Here is a 13,871-nt window from a genome sequence, read left to right as displayed (position 1 = left end):
GGCGTCTGACGCCTGGACAACGGTTGCTCTCGGGGCTGAACCGTGAGACGCTCAGCCGCACGTGTGGCCTCTACATGGAGATGCCAGGTGCCCAGCCCCAGATAGTGTCTCTGGAAACGTCTCCAGATGTGGGGAGTTGTCCCCTGGGTGGGGATGAGGGCAGAGTCACGCCCGGTTGATAACCGCCGGCCTAGAACGGGGAGAAAGAGGAATGGGTGACGTTTTCCAAGCGCCTGCTGGGAACCGGGCCCCGTTCAGAGCCCTTAACATGCATTGCTCCGTTTGGAATGCGCGTCAACCCTGCAGAATAGTACAGGTGGGGAAACCGAGGCAGAGAGCTACTTCTTCACTTGTCCTTGCTAAAGACCTGAGCTCGAAGGCAGGAGAGCCAGGGTGTGGACCCAGGCAGCCTGGCTGCGGTCGAATGCCCCGCTGCAACGCCCGCTTACCTGGCAGGGCTCTCTGGGGGCTTAGACGAGGTAGCACACGTCAAAGGCTTCATCACAGTGCCTTGGCACGTGGTGCAGGGCACGCTCACTTGCCCCTCCGGCAACGGTAATTACTGTTGTGATTAGCATTACATTGATCCCCTCAGGACCCTGTCTGGGTGGAATTCACACGTGTCCCCACTTCGCAGATGAGGAAGCTGAGGCCCAGAGCCTAGCCGTGCGGGGTGACAGAGCCTGCCCTGGGGTTTTTCCTCTAAGACACGGCACAGCCCTGAGCGCGCTGGCGGGCCCTGCCTCAGCCTGAACCCTGCCCGCGGCAGGGGAGAAGGCACCGGCTTCCTAGAGTGCTCGGCCAGCCGTGGGGATCCCTCGGGACTGCGAGGCCTGACGTTTCTGGACGTCGCCTTCAGCCGGCGACCAGCACTGGCGAGGTCCCGCGGGCTTGACGGTCTCGTGCTTGTCTTCCAGCCAAAGAGCCCGTGACACAGATAACGGAGGAGGTCCGCGACCAGCTGCTGGAGGCCTCCGCCGCCACCAGGAAGGCCTTCTCCGCCTTCCGGAGGGAGGCCGACCCCGACGACCACTACCAGCCCGGCGAGGGCGCCCAGGCCGCGGCGGACAAGGCCAAGGATGACCTGGAGATGAGCGCGGTCGTCACCATCATGCAGCCCATCCTGCGCTTCCTGCAGCTGCTGTGCGAGAACCACAACCGGGACCTCCAGGTGAGGGTGGGCTGGGGGCGCTGGGGGGGGCGGCCGGGGGCGCCGCTGCTGCACTCGCCCCGACACTCAGCTCCTTCACACCAGCCGGTTTCCTCGAGTCGAGGACCCAGGATGGTTCTCGACACCTGCGTAATGATGCGGTTCTCTGTCTGTCCTCCCCACCGTCTCCACAGGGACAGGGACCGTCTCTCTTGCGCACCAGTGTGGGCGCCTGCTCTGTGTGTGCAAGTGTGTACGTGTGCCCGTGCACATGCATCTGGCGGCCTGCCGGTGTGTGGCGTGTAGGTGCACAGGTTACACTTGGGCGGATGATGGATGGACGGACAGACGGATAGACAGACAGATGGACAGATGGATGACATACCAGACTTACACCATCTGCTACATAGAAAGTGCTAATTAAGTGTTGAGTGAACGAATGACATGGCCTTCTGGAATTTTACACGATACATCCGTTGAACCGACTATTCCAGAAACCCTTTGTTCCCTGTTCTGTCAGAGTCCCAGTGGCCAGGGGCTCTGAGGACGCCCTGGGAGCTCGGCGTCGCCTGCGTCATCGCGGTCTTGCCTGAGCTGCAGGAGCTGAGGCTCAGGGCGCCCAGCGGGCACAGGGCTGGGACTTGAACCCGGGCTGTCCGATGGCAGAGCACGTGCCATCCAGCCTCAGGTGGCTGAGTGTGGCTCGCTCTGTTTCGTCGAGGAAGTCCCGGCCCTCGCTTCTCTCGTGAACATCACCCGCTTCCCCGGAGAACACAGCCTCGGGCACGTGCTCGCGGCACGCACACGCACTCGCTCCCACCCCTTCCGTTGGCACTGGAAGTGGCCACATGGGACAGCCCAGGTTCCCGCGATGGCTCTGGGCTTGAGCCAGCCTGTGACGCCTTGTGTTGCGCTGAACCGTCCCCAGGGTAGGCTCTGGGCATTCAGCACGCAGACCGGGCCATCCTTCCAAAAGAACCGCTGCCCCTGGAAACGTCAGGTGCCTCCGAGCTCAGCACCTGGCGGGGGGCAGGAGTGGGAAGGAGAGAAATGGGAACTGGAAACGGCTCCAAGAGTCCTGAGCAGGTTGTCAGGGGAGAGCCGCCCCCCCTCCCTCCAGTGCGTCCCACATCAGAGTGCCCCAGAGAGCCAGCCAGCGCTGGTGGCCCCTGCCGTAGACACTTGCGTGGCCGACCCTCCCGCTCCGCCCAGCGCTGCCTCCCTCTGCGTACCCGCCAGTCGGTCGGGGTGCCGGCCAGTCAGACACTGTCCACACGGTGCGGGGTGACTGACCCTTTCCCTCTTGTCTCTGAATCGCTCCCCCGACCTGGGGACTGCCCAACGGCAGAACTTCCTCCGTTGCCAAAACAACAAGACCAACTACAACCTGGTGTGCGAGACCCTGCAGTTCCTGGACTGCATCTGCGGCAGTACCACCGGCGGCCTCGGCCTGCTCGGGCTCTACATCAACGAGAAGAACGTCGCCCTCATCAACCAGACCCTGGAGAGCCTCACCGAGTACTGCCAGGGGCCCTGCCACGAGAACCAGGTAATTCCGTTTATGTTTGGGGGGCGAGGGGCAGGCGGGGAAGCTTGTCGTTTCGGAAGGGTCGTTGCCAGGGATGCGTTCAGAGGGCACGTAGCGCCTGCCCGCTGCTGCCAAGGCCACCAGGATACCTGGAGGCCACCTTGCCAACGGTCAGGAAGGTGCCCCGGTGCTTTTTTAAGCGTCAGGAGTTTACCTGGGTGCAGGTGTTGGCTCTGTCCTCCCTGGGCTCGGCTCGGTTTGAGTGTCCGACTCTGACTTGACTGGGGTTAGAGTTTAAAGCTGGGGTTCCATTAACACCAGAAGACTGGGCTCTATTTTAAATGCTAGGAAAGACTCGAAAAGTGGCCATTTAACGCAAGAAGTTTAAACCCAGCTGGAGAGAGAAACCTCGCCACACATAAGACAGCTTGAAAGTCCTATGAGAAAGCGCATGGTTCAGATCTTAACACCACAGACATTCGGAGAAGAGAAAGGCCCGCTAGTTTTCACCTCGGCCTCTCAGGAGGCATGTTTTTTGAGTGGATCCCAGTGTCTCCATGGGTCGGGTCATTGCTTCTGCAGGGTATCTTGCGGGTGCTGTGAGTTTTCATATTAGTGCTTGGATGAGTACGCTTAGTCACTCAAATTATAGCTGTATCCTGGCGGGAGAGGGTAGGCCGATGCTCACCAGGGCCAGGGAAGGTGGGGTGTGCCAGGTTCCCCAGGGCCGAGGCCAGGACCTTCATGCAGAGCTGAGCGGCGTAGGAAAAACCTGGTCTCAGCTGACCGTGACTCCGAGGCTAGCGTCTGTTAAATCTGCTTTCTGCCTCAGTTCCCTGGTGAGACCGAGGGTGTGTGTAGTCTGATTGCAAATGAAAAGGAACCAAGAAATTACAACAGGCTCGTGGGAAAAGACTTTTTTCGGACATCCGAGTGAATTGACTTATAACCTCGGGTGTGCTTTTCTGCCAGATGGCGGTCCGGTCCGTGGAAAGGAGCATGCGGCCTGGGGCCCGCAAACGGAGCGCTCGTCGGGGTGGGGGCGGGGCGGGTTCGTCTGTGTGTGACTTAAACAGGAAACGGGCCCTCCAAGCGTCAGGTTTAAGTGAAAGTGCGCAGTGCGCAACGGGGTGACGCAGAGGGAACGGAACACCCCGCGAAAGGGGAAAACGGGGCTGGGGACCCGGCCGGCCGCACACCGCGCTCCCCACACCGGGCGCGCCCCGCGGGCTGAGACGCGGCCAGTAACAGCAATGGGGACTTTCCTGCTGCTCACTGCTAATTCTGAAACTAGAGATTTTCATCTGTCTTTAATTTTTTTTACCACTTTCTCACGGAAAATTTGCAGCTCTGCCCTAGAGACATTTCTGGGAGTGGCGAGCATTGCATCGCAATGGCAATGAAGCCTGTCGACCTCCGAGGCCTGAGTTACGACCAGTGCTCGTGTGTGTGTGTGTGTGTGTGCGTGCTTGTGTCTCTCCCCTCAGAACTGCATCGCCACCCACGAGTCCAACGGCATTGACATCATCACCGCCCTGATCCTTAACGACATCAATCCTTTGGGAAAGAAGAGGATGGACCTCGTGTTGGAGCTGAAGGCAAGTGGGAGTTGAGAGCCAGGCCAGGGTCCCGCGGAGGCTTCCACGTGGCGCCTCCGCATGCAACGCGGCCAGTGTTGTGAAACTCGGGGTTCGAGGCGAGTCTTGTCCACTCCGCGGGAAGTTCTGAGGGAAACGCAGAACCGCGGTCTTCTCCTCCCAGAGAAGGGTCTCGCGGCCCGACAGCAGCTTCGTACTCAGCTCCGGGGTCACAGCGGCCGAGCACTCGTCACTCGCTGCTGGGAGACAAAGGACCTGAGCACCAAAAGCCTCGATTCTGAGAGGCACAGGCTGGGGCCCCGAGAGCACGCCGCCCCCTCCGTGGTCCCGGTGGTCCCCCCATTGAGGAGAAAGGGCCAGTGGAATAACAGCGCCACTGAACCTGTGCGGGGCCGAAAACGGCTGGTTTAACGCGCTCAGGGAACGCGTGTTTCTCGTCTGCCTTCGGCGGGTCAGAAGGTGGCTGCCCAGCGGCACTGGCCCCGGCCTCCGGCCTGTTCCTTGGACCGCGCGCGAAGGCCGGGAGGCAGACGTCTGCAGGGAGGTGGGTGCTGGCTCCAGGGGCCACTGCTGGCCCCGTGGACGTTTGAGAAGCCGGCAGTGCCCTTCCTGATGAAAGCCTGGCTCCTTAGGTGAACCAACACACACGAACACGCCCTCACCCCGGTTTAGGGGTCCCCGAGGTTCTCCAGGAGCTCAAAAATTCAGTTCCGGGTCTCGGAATTGCCGCCCAGCCTGGCGTCTAAAGCGTGTTTCGAAACGCGTCAGCCTCCCTGAGCACTTTGCCTTTTTCACTGTCCCCAGGTCGGGGCCTGTTGGGATCTGCTCTCTCTTTCGCTCCTGCACAGCCGTGAGCACTTTATCACTGTCCCGGAAGGGCCTGGAACTGCAGGGTTTCGCCAAAAAGCGGGCCCGTGCTCAGCGCATAGACGGCGGTGCAGGAAGCGGGGGCAGCGGGGGTGTGGCCGGGCCCCCCTGCCCCCGGGGACGACGCAGCTTCGCTCCACCCAGCATTTAGTTAGGACTGAGCGCCCACAGCAAGGGTCGGTTTGGGTGCGTGGCGCCCCGTGCTCTGGGAGGAAGCACGTGTCACCCCGAGCAGCAGCCCCACCCGGGGGAGCACACAGCCTGGCCCGGCACCCCCGCACCCCCGCGGGTCACCCCAGTCGACGGGTGTCTGTCAGTCGCACCTGTGACGTGAGGGCTCAGGCCGGCTGACGGCAGCTCTGAGGACAGGCGGGGCCTCCCTGCCCGCCGGCCGTCTGCGCCTGCGGGTCTGCGTCAGAGCCAGCACCCACGTCGCGAGTCCTCCCGACCACCGTCCCCACGGGCGCCCCCGCAGCACCCCGTCGAGGTTCCCCACTTCTGAATAGTGGGGAGATGTGCGCAGGCGAACATTTGCCTCTCGGGCCCAGAGCCCGCTCCGCAGACCTGCCCTGGGGCCCGCGCCGGCCCCTGGCTGCCCCATGGGCTGAGGTGCGTTCCGGCCGCCACTCCAGCAGCTCTCTCTGCCCCCTCCCCCCTCCTCCCGCTTTAGAACAACGCCTCCAAGCTGCTGCTGGCCATCATGGAGAGCAGGCACGACAGCGAGAACGCCGAGAGGATCCTGTACAACATGCGGCCGAAGGAGCTGGTGAGTGGGGGCGGGGCTGTCCCCGGGCCGGGCGGGGCTTCCGCGCACTCCAGCCCTGGGGCGGGGACGTGGGGTCCTGCATGCAGTGCTCCTGGGGCTGAGGCCTCCGCCCCCTCCCTCCACGCAGGGCGCAGCCTTGTCCCTGGCCTCCCTCCCTCCTGGCACAGGGCTCAGGGTAGAGCCCACAGGCGGGAGCCCCCCGGTCCTCTCTGCCCTTTGGCCAGGTCACCTTGGGCTGGCGCTTGACCTGAGCCGCACCATCCTCACCCCTGAAAGGCAGCTGCAGCGTCACCATCCCCGGCAGGCCCAGCGCGGGGCCCGCCCGCCGCCCCCTCCCCACCCCGCGGCCTCCCCCCCACTCGCCCGCCCTGTCTGTCCAGAGCTGCAGGAGTCACGTCTCTTCTTGGTGCCAATAGTCTGGGCAGCAAAGGAGTATTTTGGGGGTGCTGACGTTTTGGGTTTTTTTTTTTTTTAAGAAGACACACTCTGGTTGATGTTGGGGGGTGGTGTTTACCGTTGGCACTGCAGCCGGGGACTGCAACGGCTCCCAGGCAGCAGAGCGAGCTGGGGCCGGAGCGCCCAGGGAGGACTTGTCCCCACGCAGGTGGGCGTAACTGGCCTGCGCGAGGGCACTGAGCCCCGTCTGCCGCCTGTGACCTCAGACGCGCTCGCAGCCAGGCCGAAGTCCCTGTATGTGTTCCCATACGTGAAGTTAGCAGTGAGCCCACTCTTTGATCGCAGAGGTCAGGGCTGAGTCGTAGCTCGTGATGCAAGTCGCCCTGAGCTTATGTAACGACCTATGTAATGGCGGGGGAGGGGCGGGCCAGGGCTCGTCACGCTTCGGGAGGGACGAATGACTTCGCCTCCGCGAGACCCTGTTCCAGCCGCTGTGAATCAAGGACGTGGCCTGTCTCGGAGGGGAGCCGTGGGCACCAGGGCCGTGGGTGCCACCGCCGCCTGGGCTGTCCCCTCGTGGCTGGACGCCACCACTCCTGGCTCCCGGGGGAGGGTCAAAGGCTTTCTGGAACAAACCCGGTTCTAACACTCAGCAGGGCAGGGACACTTAATGCCCAGAGCGTGTGTGCACACGCGTGCGCGCGTGCTGGCCCCCACGTCCTGTGCAGCTCGTCTGTTCGTTCTGGTGCTGGAGAGCACTGCGGGGTCGCCACGCGGAGAGCAGGGTCCCGTCTCCAGAGCGACCCCCGAGCCCGCCCCGTGTCAGGGCGGCCGTGAGGGGCCCTGCGTGCTCCAAGCCGAGAAGTAGCCCCTGCCCCGTGGCAGTGCAGCGTGCTGACCTGCCTTCTGAGTCCTCAAGAAGAGTTACATTCTGCTGCGGCTTGGGGGTTCAGGGCGTTTTGTTCCTGTTCTCTGAGTCATCGCATCTCGGGCCGTGCTGGGCGCTGGGTGGGGGCTGTGGAACAGGCAGACCAGGCCTGCGGCCAGACCAGGGCGGCCGGGCACAGAGGCTTCGGGACGCGTGCTCCGGGCATGGGGCAGGCCGCGCGCACGGGGCCCAGGTGTCGAGGTCCAGCCCACATCCCAGCTCCTGGCCGTGGGGCCTGGGGCGTGCCCCTCGCCCCTCCGAGCCTGTTTCCTCATTCAGAATAAGTAGGAGTTTTGGCGCCTTGTAAAACATTCATAACTTTGGGATTCTCTGAAAGAAAGTTAAAATGCAAAGCCCAGAGTTTGGCGTGTGGTGAGTGGTAGGTAGATGTTACCTGTTTGTGGTGGCGTTTTCACGTCCTCTAGGCTGTGGGGGTTCAGGGGAAAATTTGGAGTCGGAGAAAATAGTTTCCCCAGCCAACTCCCAAGGGCAAACGGGTTTGTCTCTCCAGAAAGGGCAAAGGTAGGGGCCAGGAGAGTTGGGTGGAGACGTAGCGATGGGAAGAGAGTGGCCTCTTGCCTTTGCGGATCTGCGTCCCGTCTTGCTGTTCAGGGCACGTTTGTTGGCACTGTTCTCTTCGAAAGCAGAAGGGCGCGAGGCAGCCCCCGGGTGCCTCAGGGGAGGGAGAGCACATGGGTCTCGTCTCGCGTCAGTGGGGGTCGGTGGGGGCGACACCTGTGGCCGTGTCCACACCGGGCAGGATGTCGAGTGCGGGGCTGGACGAGCGCGTCACCCCGGGGGGCGAGGCTGACGCACGCGAGCCGCGGCCTGCACCCCGCCCCCCACCCCGCGCGGGTCTTCCATGACGCTCGCTCTTCTCGCAGGTGGAAGTGATCAAGAAAGCCTACATGCAGGGCGAGGTGGAGTTCGAGGACGGCGAGAACGGCGAGGAGGGGGCCGCCTCCCCCAGGAACGTGGGGCACAACATCTATATCTTAGCCCACCAGGTACGACGTCCCAGGGCCGGCCGGGGCTCTGAGCGGCACGGGCCGCCTGCGTCTCCGTGGCTCTCGCCGAGGCCCCCGGGTCCCGGGGGCAGCCCGCCCTGCCGTGCTGGGTGCCAGGACACTTCTGCTTTCCCACCCTGGTGGGGTCATGTCCCTGGAAATCCCCCCGCCCCCCCGTTTCTGAAAGCGTTCGCCCTGAGCAGCGGCACGTATGTGGTTGATGACTCTGTCTGGAGGTTTTGGCTCTTCATAAACATTGATGAGTCTGTCTGAACCGTCTGAAGACATCGCCCTGGGCTGCCTTGTCTGCCGCGTTTGGGAATCTGTGGAACCCAACTTGTCATTGTGACTTCTTTTCGTTTGCCTTTTGGGGGATGTGGTCATCCTTCCTCCCCGGCACCCAAATGCCCTGTTTCATAATTCTCTTCCCAAGGGGCTGGGCCTTCGAAGGCACTTCCTGTTCGTGGAGGTTGCTGGGCCATCGCCTGCGGCGCGTGCGGGCAGCCTGCCCACCTGCCCCCTGCTGCGGGCTTGTGTTTCCCGTCCCCTCCACCTCTCAGGGCCGGGGATTAGCGCCAAGGCGATGGCAGTGCGGGGCCGAAGGTTGCCAGGCCCCGCGACAGCATGCCGGGGGAAGGAGACAAACAGCCTCCCCCGCCGCCGCCCCTCCCCCCCACAGTCCCTGGCATTTAGCTGGCGGGAGAGTCCCGGAACCTTCTGAATGGAGGCTCCGGGGCTGTGCAGAACCCCGATTCCCTCCTGCCGGCCAAAGAGGTTGGGGAAAGGGGGGCCTCATGTGGGCACACACTTCTGTACTGTCCTGCCAAGGTCCAGAGCAGCTGCTGAGCAGCGCATACCCAGGAAGGAGCCCAGGGGCCGCCCACCCTTGGCCCTGCTGCCCTCGACTCTGCCGCCCTTGGCCCCACTGCCCTCGACCCCGCTGCCCTCGGCCCTGCTGCCCTTGACCTCGCCGACCTTGACCCCGCCTGCCCTCAGCCCTGCTGCCCTTGACCCCGCCTGCCCTTGACCCCGCCGCCCTCGGCCCCACCCGCCCTTGGCCCTACCACTGCTCCTGCTGCCCGGTGCCCTGCGGCGGGGCCGTCAGCCCTGTCCCTGTTCTCCGCTCCAGCTGGCCCGGCACAACAAGGAGCTGCAGAGCATGCTGAAGCCCGGCGGCCAGGTGGACGGGGACGCGGCCCTGGGGTTCTACGCCAAGCACACGGCCCAGATAGAGGTACTGTGGCGAGCACCCCATGCACACGCCCGTCTAGGGTGCCCGGGGGTGTTGTGAGCACCCCTGTGTACCAGCCCCCGCACCAGTGGTGGCCAGGCCACCGGCTCCCGCATACGGCCTGGCGAGGAGGCGGGCCCCGAGCAAGGCCACACTGGGAGGTGGCGCTCCTCGTGCATCCCGACCAGGCCGTGAGGACCCGCAGAGGGACCCGCGGTCGACCGCGGGACACCACGTGGAAGCACGGGCCTTAGTGAGAGACGAGCGGGGACAGCCTCTCGGACGCGGGGCCTGAAGGCGAGGGCGGGAGACCCCGGGCGGGGGGCAGAGGGCAGGCAGACCCAGAGGGAAGACAGGCGGCCCAGCCCCTTGGAGGCCTGGCCACCTCCCCCGGGGGGTCTGGGCGTCACCTGAGGATGGACCCTGGGACACTTCGTCTTGGGGGAGTGATACGGCCAGGTCCGCATCAAAAACACACACGCTTCACAGGCCTTCCTAACCCCCGTGAGCTAAATGGGGCCGCCTCCATTGTGCAGATGGGGAAACTGAGGTAAGACGCAGGGAGGTCGTGCCCCTCGTCCAGTTATCAGTGGCGGGGCTGGGATTCGAATCCCAGCCTGGCTGACCCCAGGGCCCACGGGTACACGTCAGGTCACCTGCGTTGTCTCTGTGCTTCGGAGAGAACAGACCCTGTCTCCGTCCGGGCTCTGCGCCGTCAGGGGAGGCGGGCCGCGTTCGGCTAATCGGGAAGCGCACGCAGTCCGCGTCAGTGTTGGGGCGAGCTCTGTGAAGGGCCAGCGACTTCTCTGGGCCACGTGGAGCATTCAGAACGGAGGCTTTTTAAGAACAGAATCATATCCGATGTCGCGAGTCTCTAGGAGCCCTAATAAAAGGCGTCACCTCACCGATTCGTTGACCCTGACAGTATGCAAGCAAACGCTCCTGGTGTGTTGTTAACGGCTAGAGGCGCGAGAAGGGCCAGCTCTGCCCCGGAGCCCCCGCAGGTGTCTGCAGTGTAGCATGTCGGAGGAAGGAGGACTCCAACCCTGTCACGAGCTCATCGGTCACTGGGGAGCCGCCTGAGGCTGGGTCAGGCCAAGACGTGTGAACAGGGTCACGGAGCCCGTTACAGGTGGGAGAAGGACCAGAATGTGTCCTGACTCCCACCTGTCAGGGCGGTGAAAGAGGTGTGGGTAGGTCTCAGACGAGAAAGAGAAATGGCCAGGCATGGTGTCCCCACTGGGCTTCTCCCCGCAGACCCTAGGGCCTCTGCGAGTCAGGCTGGGGAGCCTGGGGTCCGGGGCTCAGCTCTGGCCAGCCGGCCTCCTGTCCCCCACTCTGTTACCTCCTGAGCCCGGATTACAGTCCTTTGGCAGAAGGAGGGGCCGTGCGAAGCTGGCAGGCTCTGCGGTCGGCCCGTGAGCCTGTGTGTATGCATGTCGCCCGGGGAGCCGGTTCGCGGGCAGGATCCGCACACCAACCCCGACATCACTATTCCAGTTCAGCGAGGTCAGCGTGGCAACCAGAGTCGGTGTGAAAGGGAAGCTTCCTGTAACCTGATCATCTCCCCTAGATTTGGGAACCACTGGTGTTAAGACCAAGTCTCCCAGAACTTAGGGAGCCAGGGCTGTGGGAACCTGTCTCACCCCTGGGCGAGTTTCCCAGGACAGCTTGACCTTGGTGCCTCAGGGAGAGTGAGAACCGGATCTTCTTGTGGAGGGCGTTGGCCCGGGGCCTCACCTGACTTCTGCGGGCTCTGGAGGGGCGGACTAGGGAGAGGCTGTGCCCCTCTGCGCTGCACGCTGCGCCCCTTCCGAAGTCTCTGCCTCCCGGGACAGTGACTCAGCACAGCATCTTGGAATTTGAACAGTCCTGACCAGGCTGCCTCCTGCCCGGGGACAGAGCCCGTCTGGGAACCTGCGAGGTGTCCGCTCCCCTCCCCCGCCCCCCGGGCCCAGCTAAGCGAGTGTAAAGGGCAGCGGGTGCTGACCCAGTGTCGACTGGGCACAGCGACTCCTGCACCGCGCATTTCAGATGCTGTGCCGAGAGGCAGGGCGTCACTGGATGAACCAGATCTCTAAGGTTCCTGCCTGGCAAAGGGGACCCAGTTTTACTCTGAGAAAGGATCCTAGGTGACTCGCTGCCCAACGCGGGAGCTGCTGGCCGTGGGTGGCCGCTTAAGATCAAGTGAAATAAAATTAAATGCTCAGTCCCGCAGTCGCGCTGGCCACACACGCTGGTGCTCGCTGGCCCCGTGGGACAGACGCCACGCGGAGCCATGCCATCGTGATAGGAGGCGCTGGGGCGGCCCCGGCCTGGAGCCACCGCCAAACGTGTGTGCGGGGGGCAGTTTAAGCTGCGGTCGAGTTAGTCGCAGTGTAATCGGCCTGAGGTGAAAATATACCCCTGGAGACCTGTGGAAGCCGTGTGATGTGAGGGTCTGCACGGTCAGCAGACGCGGGCTCCGGGCTGCGCCACGTCGGACCCCGAGCCCGGGGCCGGCAGCCGGGACCCTCGGCTGCGGGCTGCTGAGGCGCCTGCCCCTCCTCCCCGCAGATCGTCAGGCAGGACCGCACCATGGAGCAGATCGTGTTCCCCGTGCCCAGCATCTGCGAGTTCCTCACCAAGGAGTCGAAGCTGCGCATCTACTACACCACGGAGCGGGACGAGCAGGGCAGCAAGATCAACGACTTCTTCCTGCGCTCCGAGGACCTGTTCAACGAGATGAACTGGCAGAAGAAGCTGCGAGGTGCGTGCCCCCCGCCACTCCTCCCCCCCACCTGCAACCGCGCGGGAGCCAAGCTGAGCCCCAGACAGGTGCCTGTGCGGCCGGCGAGCAGGCTCCAGCCCCAGGCACCCATCCCGAGAGCACCTTGCAGAAGGCCCTCTGGTGTCTGAGGCCGGCCTTGTGCGCACAGCAGGGTGCGCCGGCTGCGGCCTGACCCCGACCACCTGACCCCAGTCGCTGCTCCTCCTCGTCTGTGGGCAGTGGCAGGCCGCCCTTCACACTCTGGCGGCACCTTATGGGCAGTGGACCATCTGCCCCCTCAGATGCGTCCTTGCTCACCAGCAGGCCCCAGGGCAAAGCCCGGAGGGTCGGGTTGAAATCTCTCATCGTGGACAGTTTTTTGGGCCGCCCCAGAGGGCTGCGCAGCCCCTGGCTGTAACCAGCATTGTAACGTGACACTTGGGCGCACAGACACCCCCTCCTGTGACCGACTCAGGCAGGCTCGTGCTTTACTCCTGTCAGGAGCTGGCGGCTGCCTCACAGCCCGGGGCTCCAGCTGCGCTTGTGCTCTGTGGGGCACTCTCTGTGGGGCGGGGCAGTGGCAGGGGCGCCAGGGTCGGAGGTCGGCTTCCAGGAGCTTCCGTCCTCTTCCTGTACTGAAAGCTGCTTCTGTCCCCGCCTCTCTCCCTCCCTTCCTGCACGCCGCGATCCGGCTGGCGGCAGGGCGGGCTGTGCAGCAGGTTGCCCAAAGACCCCGTCGCCAGCTCCCCCCGACCCGCACTGCGTTTTCCTCACTTCCAAAGGGTACCTCGACGTCCAGCTCTGTACAGCGTGGTCACCTGTCTGGCTGGGCCAAACCCGCCCCTCACCAGCCCCCGTGGTTCTGATGGGGCCGGAGGCCTCAGCGGGACGGCACAGGCCTCCGAAGGCCCAGGGCAGGGTCTCCCCACTGTCACCATGTCCTCGTGCCCTGCCGTGGACTTCCTCTAAGCTCCTGCAGCTCAGGCTTCCTGAAGTGAGTTGAATGTCTACACAGCAACACACTGGGCTCTGAGAGAGAGAAGACACGCCCAGCCGCTCCATCACCTCGCATTTCCAGCTTTTACGTTACACAGACTAGAACGTTCTCTTAGCTGTTGTTTTTACCCTCCGCTGGGCTATTCACACCTCCAGCTTCCGGGGATAATCCCGAATTCACATACCTGTGATTTTGCCCGGTCCGCGTGGGCGTCCGCCGAGACTGGGGAGGTAGATGCGGCCGCTCAGAATCGTGTCTTCAGATACATGTGTCTGCTCGTGCATACGCGTAGGACGTACATCCGGGAGGTTCTCTGAGAGGCGTCTGAGCTAACGGAAAGGTCCTCACCTTCTGCGGGAGGCGCTGCGTCCCACCCTCCTTCCCTTTGCCACGTCGCGGTGTTGTCTTGAGCCCGGTGGAGGAGGGAGACCTCAGCCCGGGAGGCGGGGGTCTGAATTTCATTCCACTCTGCCACCCACTGGCTGTGCGGCCCAGGCAGGTGACTTAACCGCTGCCAGGCCCTCACCTATAGAAGGGGGAGTTAGACCACCTTTTGATGGATTGATTGATCGATCGACCGACTGCAGAATGGCGTCTCATCGTTCCAAGATGAAGTTCACAGTGTAGCTAGTAGCTAGTGTCCTGTTTCCTCTT

At 63.5% G+C, this 13,871-nt stretch overlaps 1 protein-coding gene across 11 annotated transcripts in view; it reads left to right on the top strand.

Annotated features, from left to right (window-relative positions):
• Window positions 1–13,871, top strand: part of ITPR1 (inositol 1,4,5-trisphosphate receptor type 1) — a 260,469-nt gene that overhangs the window by 200,519 nt on the left and 46,079 nt on the right. For 10 of the 11 annotated variants that reach the window (XM_016133138.2, XM_016133137.2, XM_016133135.2 and 7 more), the window contains 7 exons: window positions 918–1,171; window positions 2,499–2,699; window positions 4,166–4,276; window positions 5,814–5,909; window positions 8,118–8,240; window positions 9,370–9,474; window positions 12,028–12,220. In XM_016133138.2, coding sequence (XP_015988624.2) covers window positions 918–1,171; window positions 2,499–2,699; window positions 4,166–4,276; window positions 5,814–5,909; window positions 8,118–8,240; window positions 9,370–9,474; window positions 12,028–12,220 — 1,083 coding nt within the window. The remainder of the gene's footprint in view (window positions 1–917; window positions 1,172–2,498; window positions 2,700–4,165; window positions 4,277–5,813; window positions 5,910–8,117; window positions 8,241–9,369; window positions 9,475–12,027; window positions 12,221–13,871) is intronic. The other variant, XM_036219254.1, reaches the window with a different exon arrangement.

Source organism: Rousettus aegyptiacus, unplaced genomic scaffold (genome assembly GCF_014176215.1).
Source record: "Rousettus aegyptiacus isolate mRouAeg1 unplaced genomic scaffold, mRouAeg1.p scaffold_m13_p_4, whole genome shotgun sequence".
NCBI lineage: Eukaryota > Metazoa > Chordata > Mammalia > Chiroptera > Pteropodidae > Rousettus > Rousettus aegyptiacus.
Note: the sequence above shows the minus strand (reverse complement) of the source record. Positions and strands in the feature narration are given on the sequence as shown.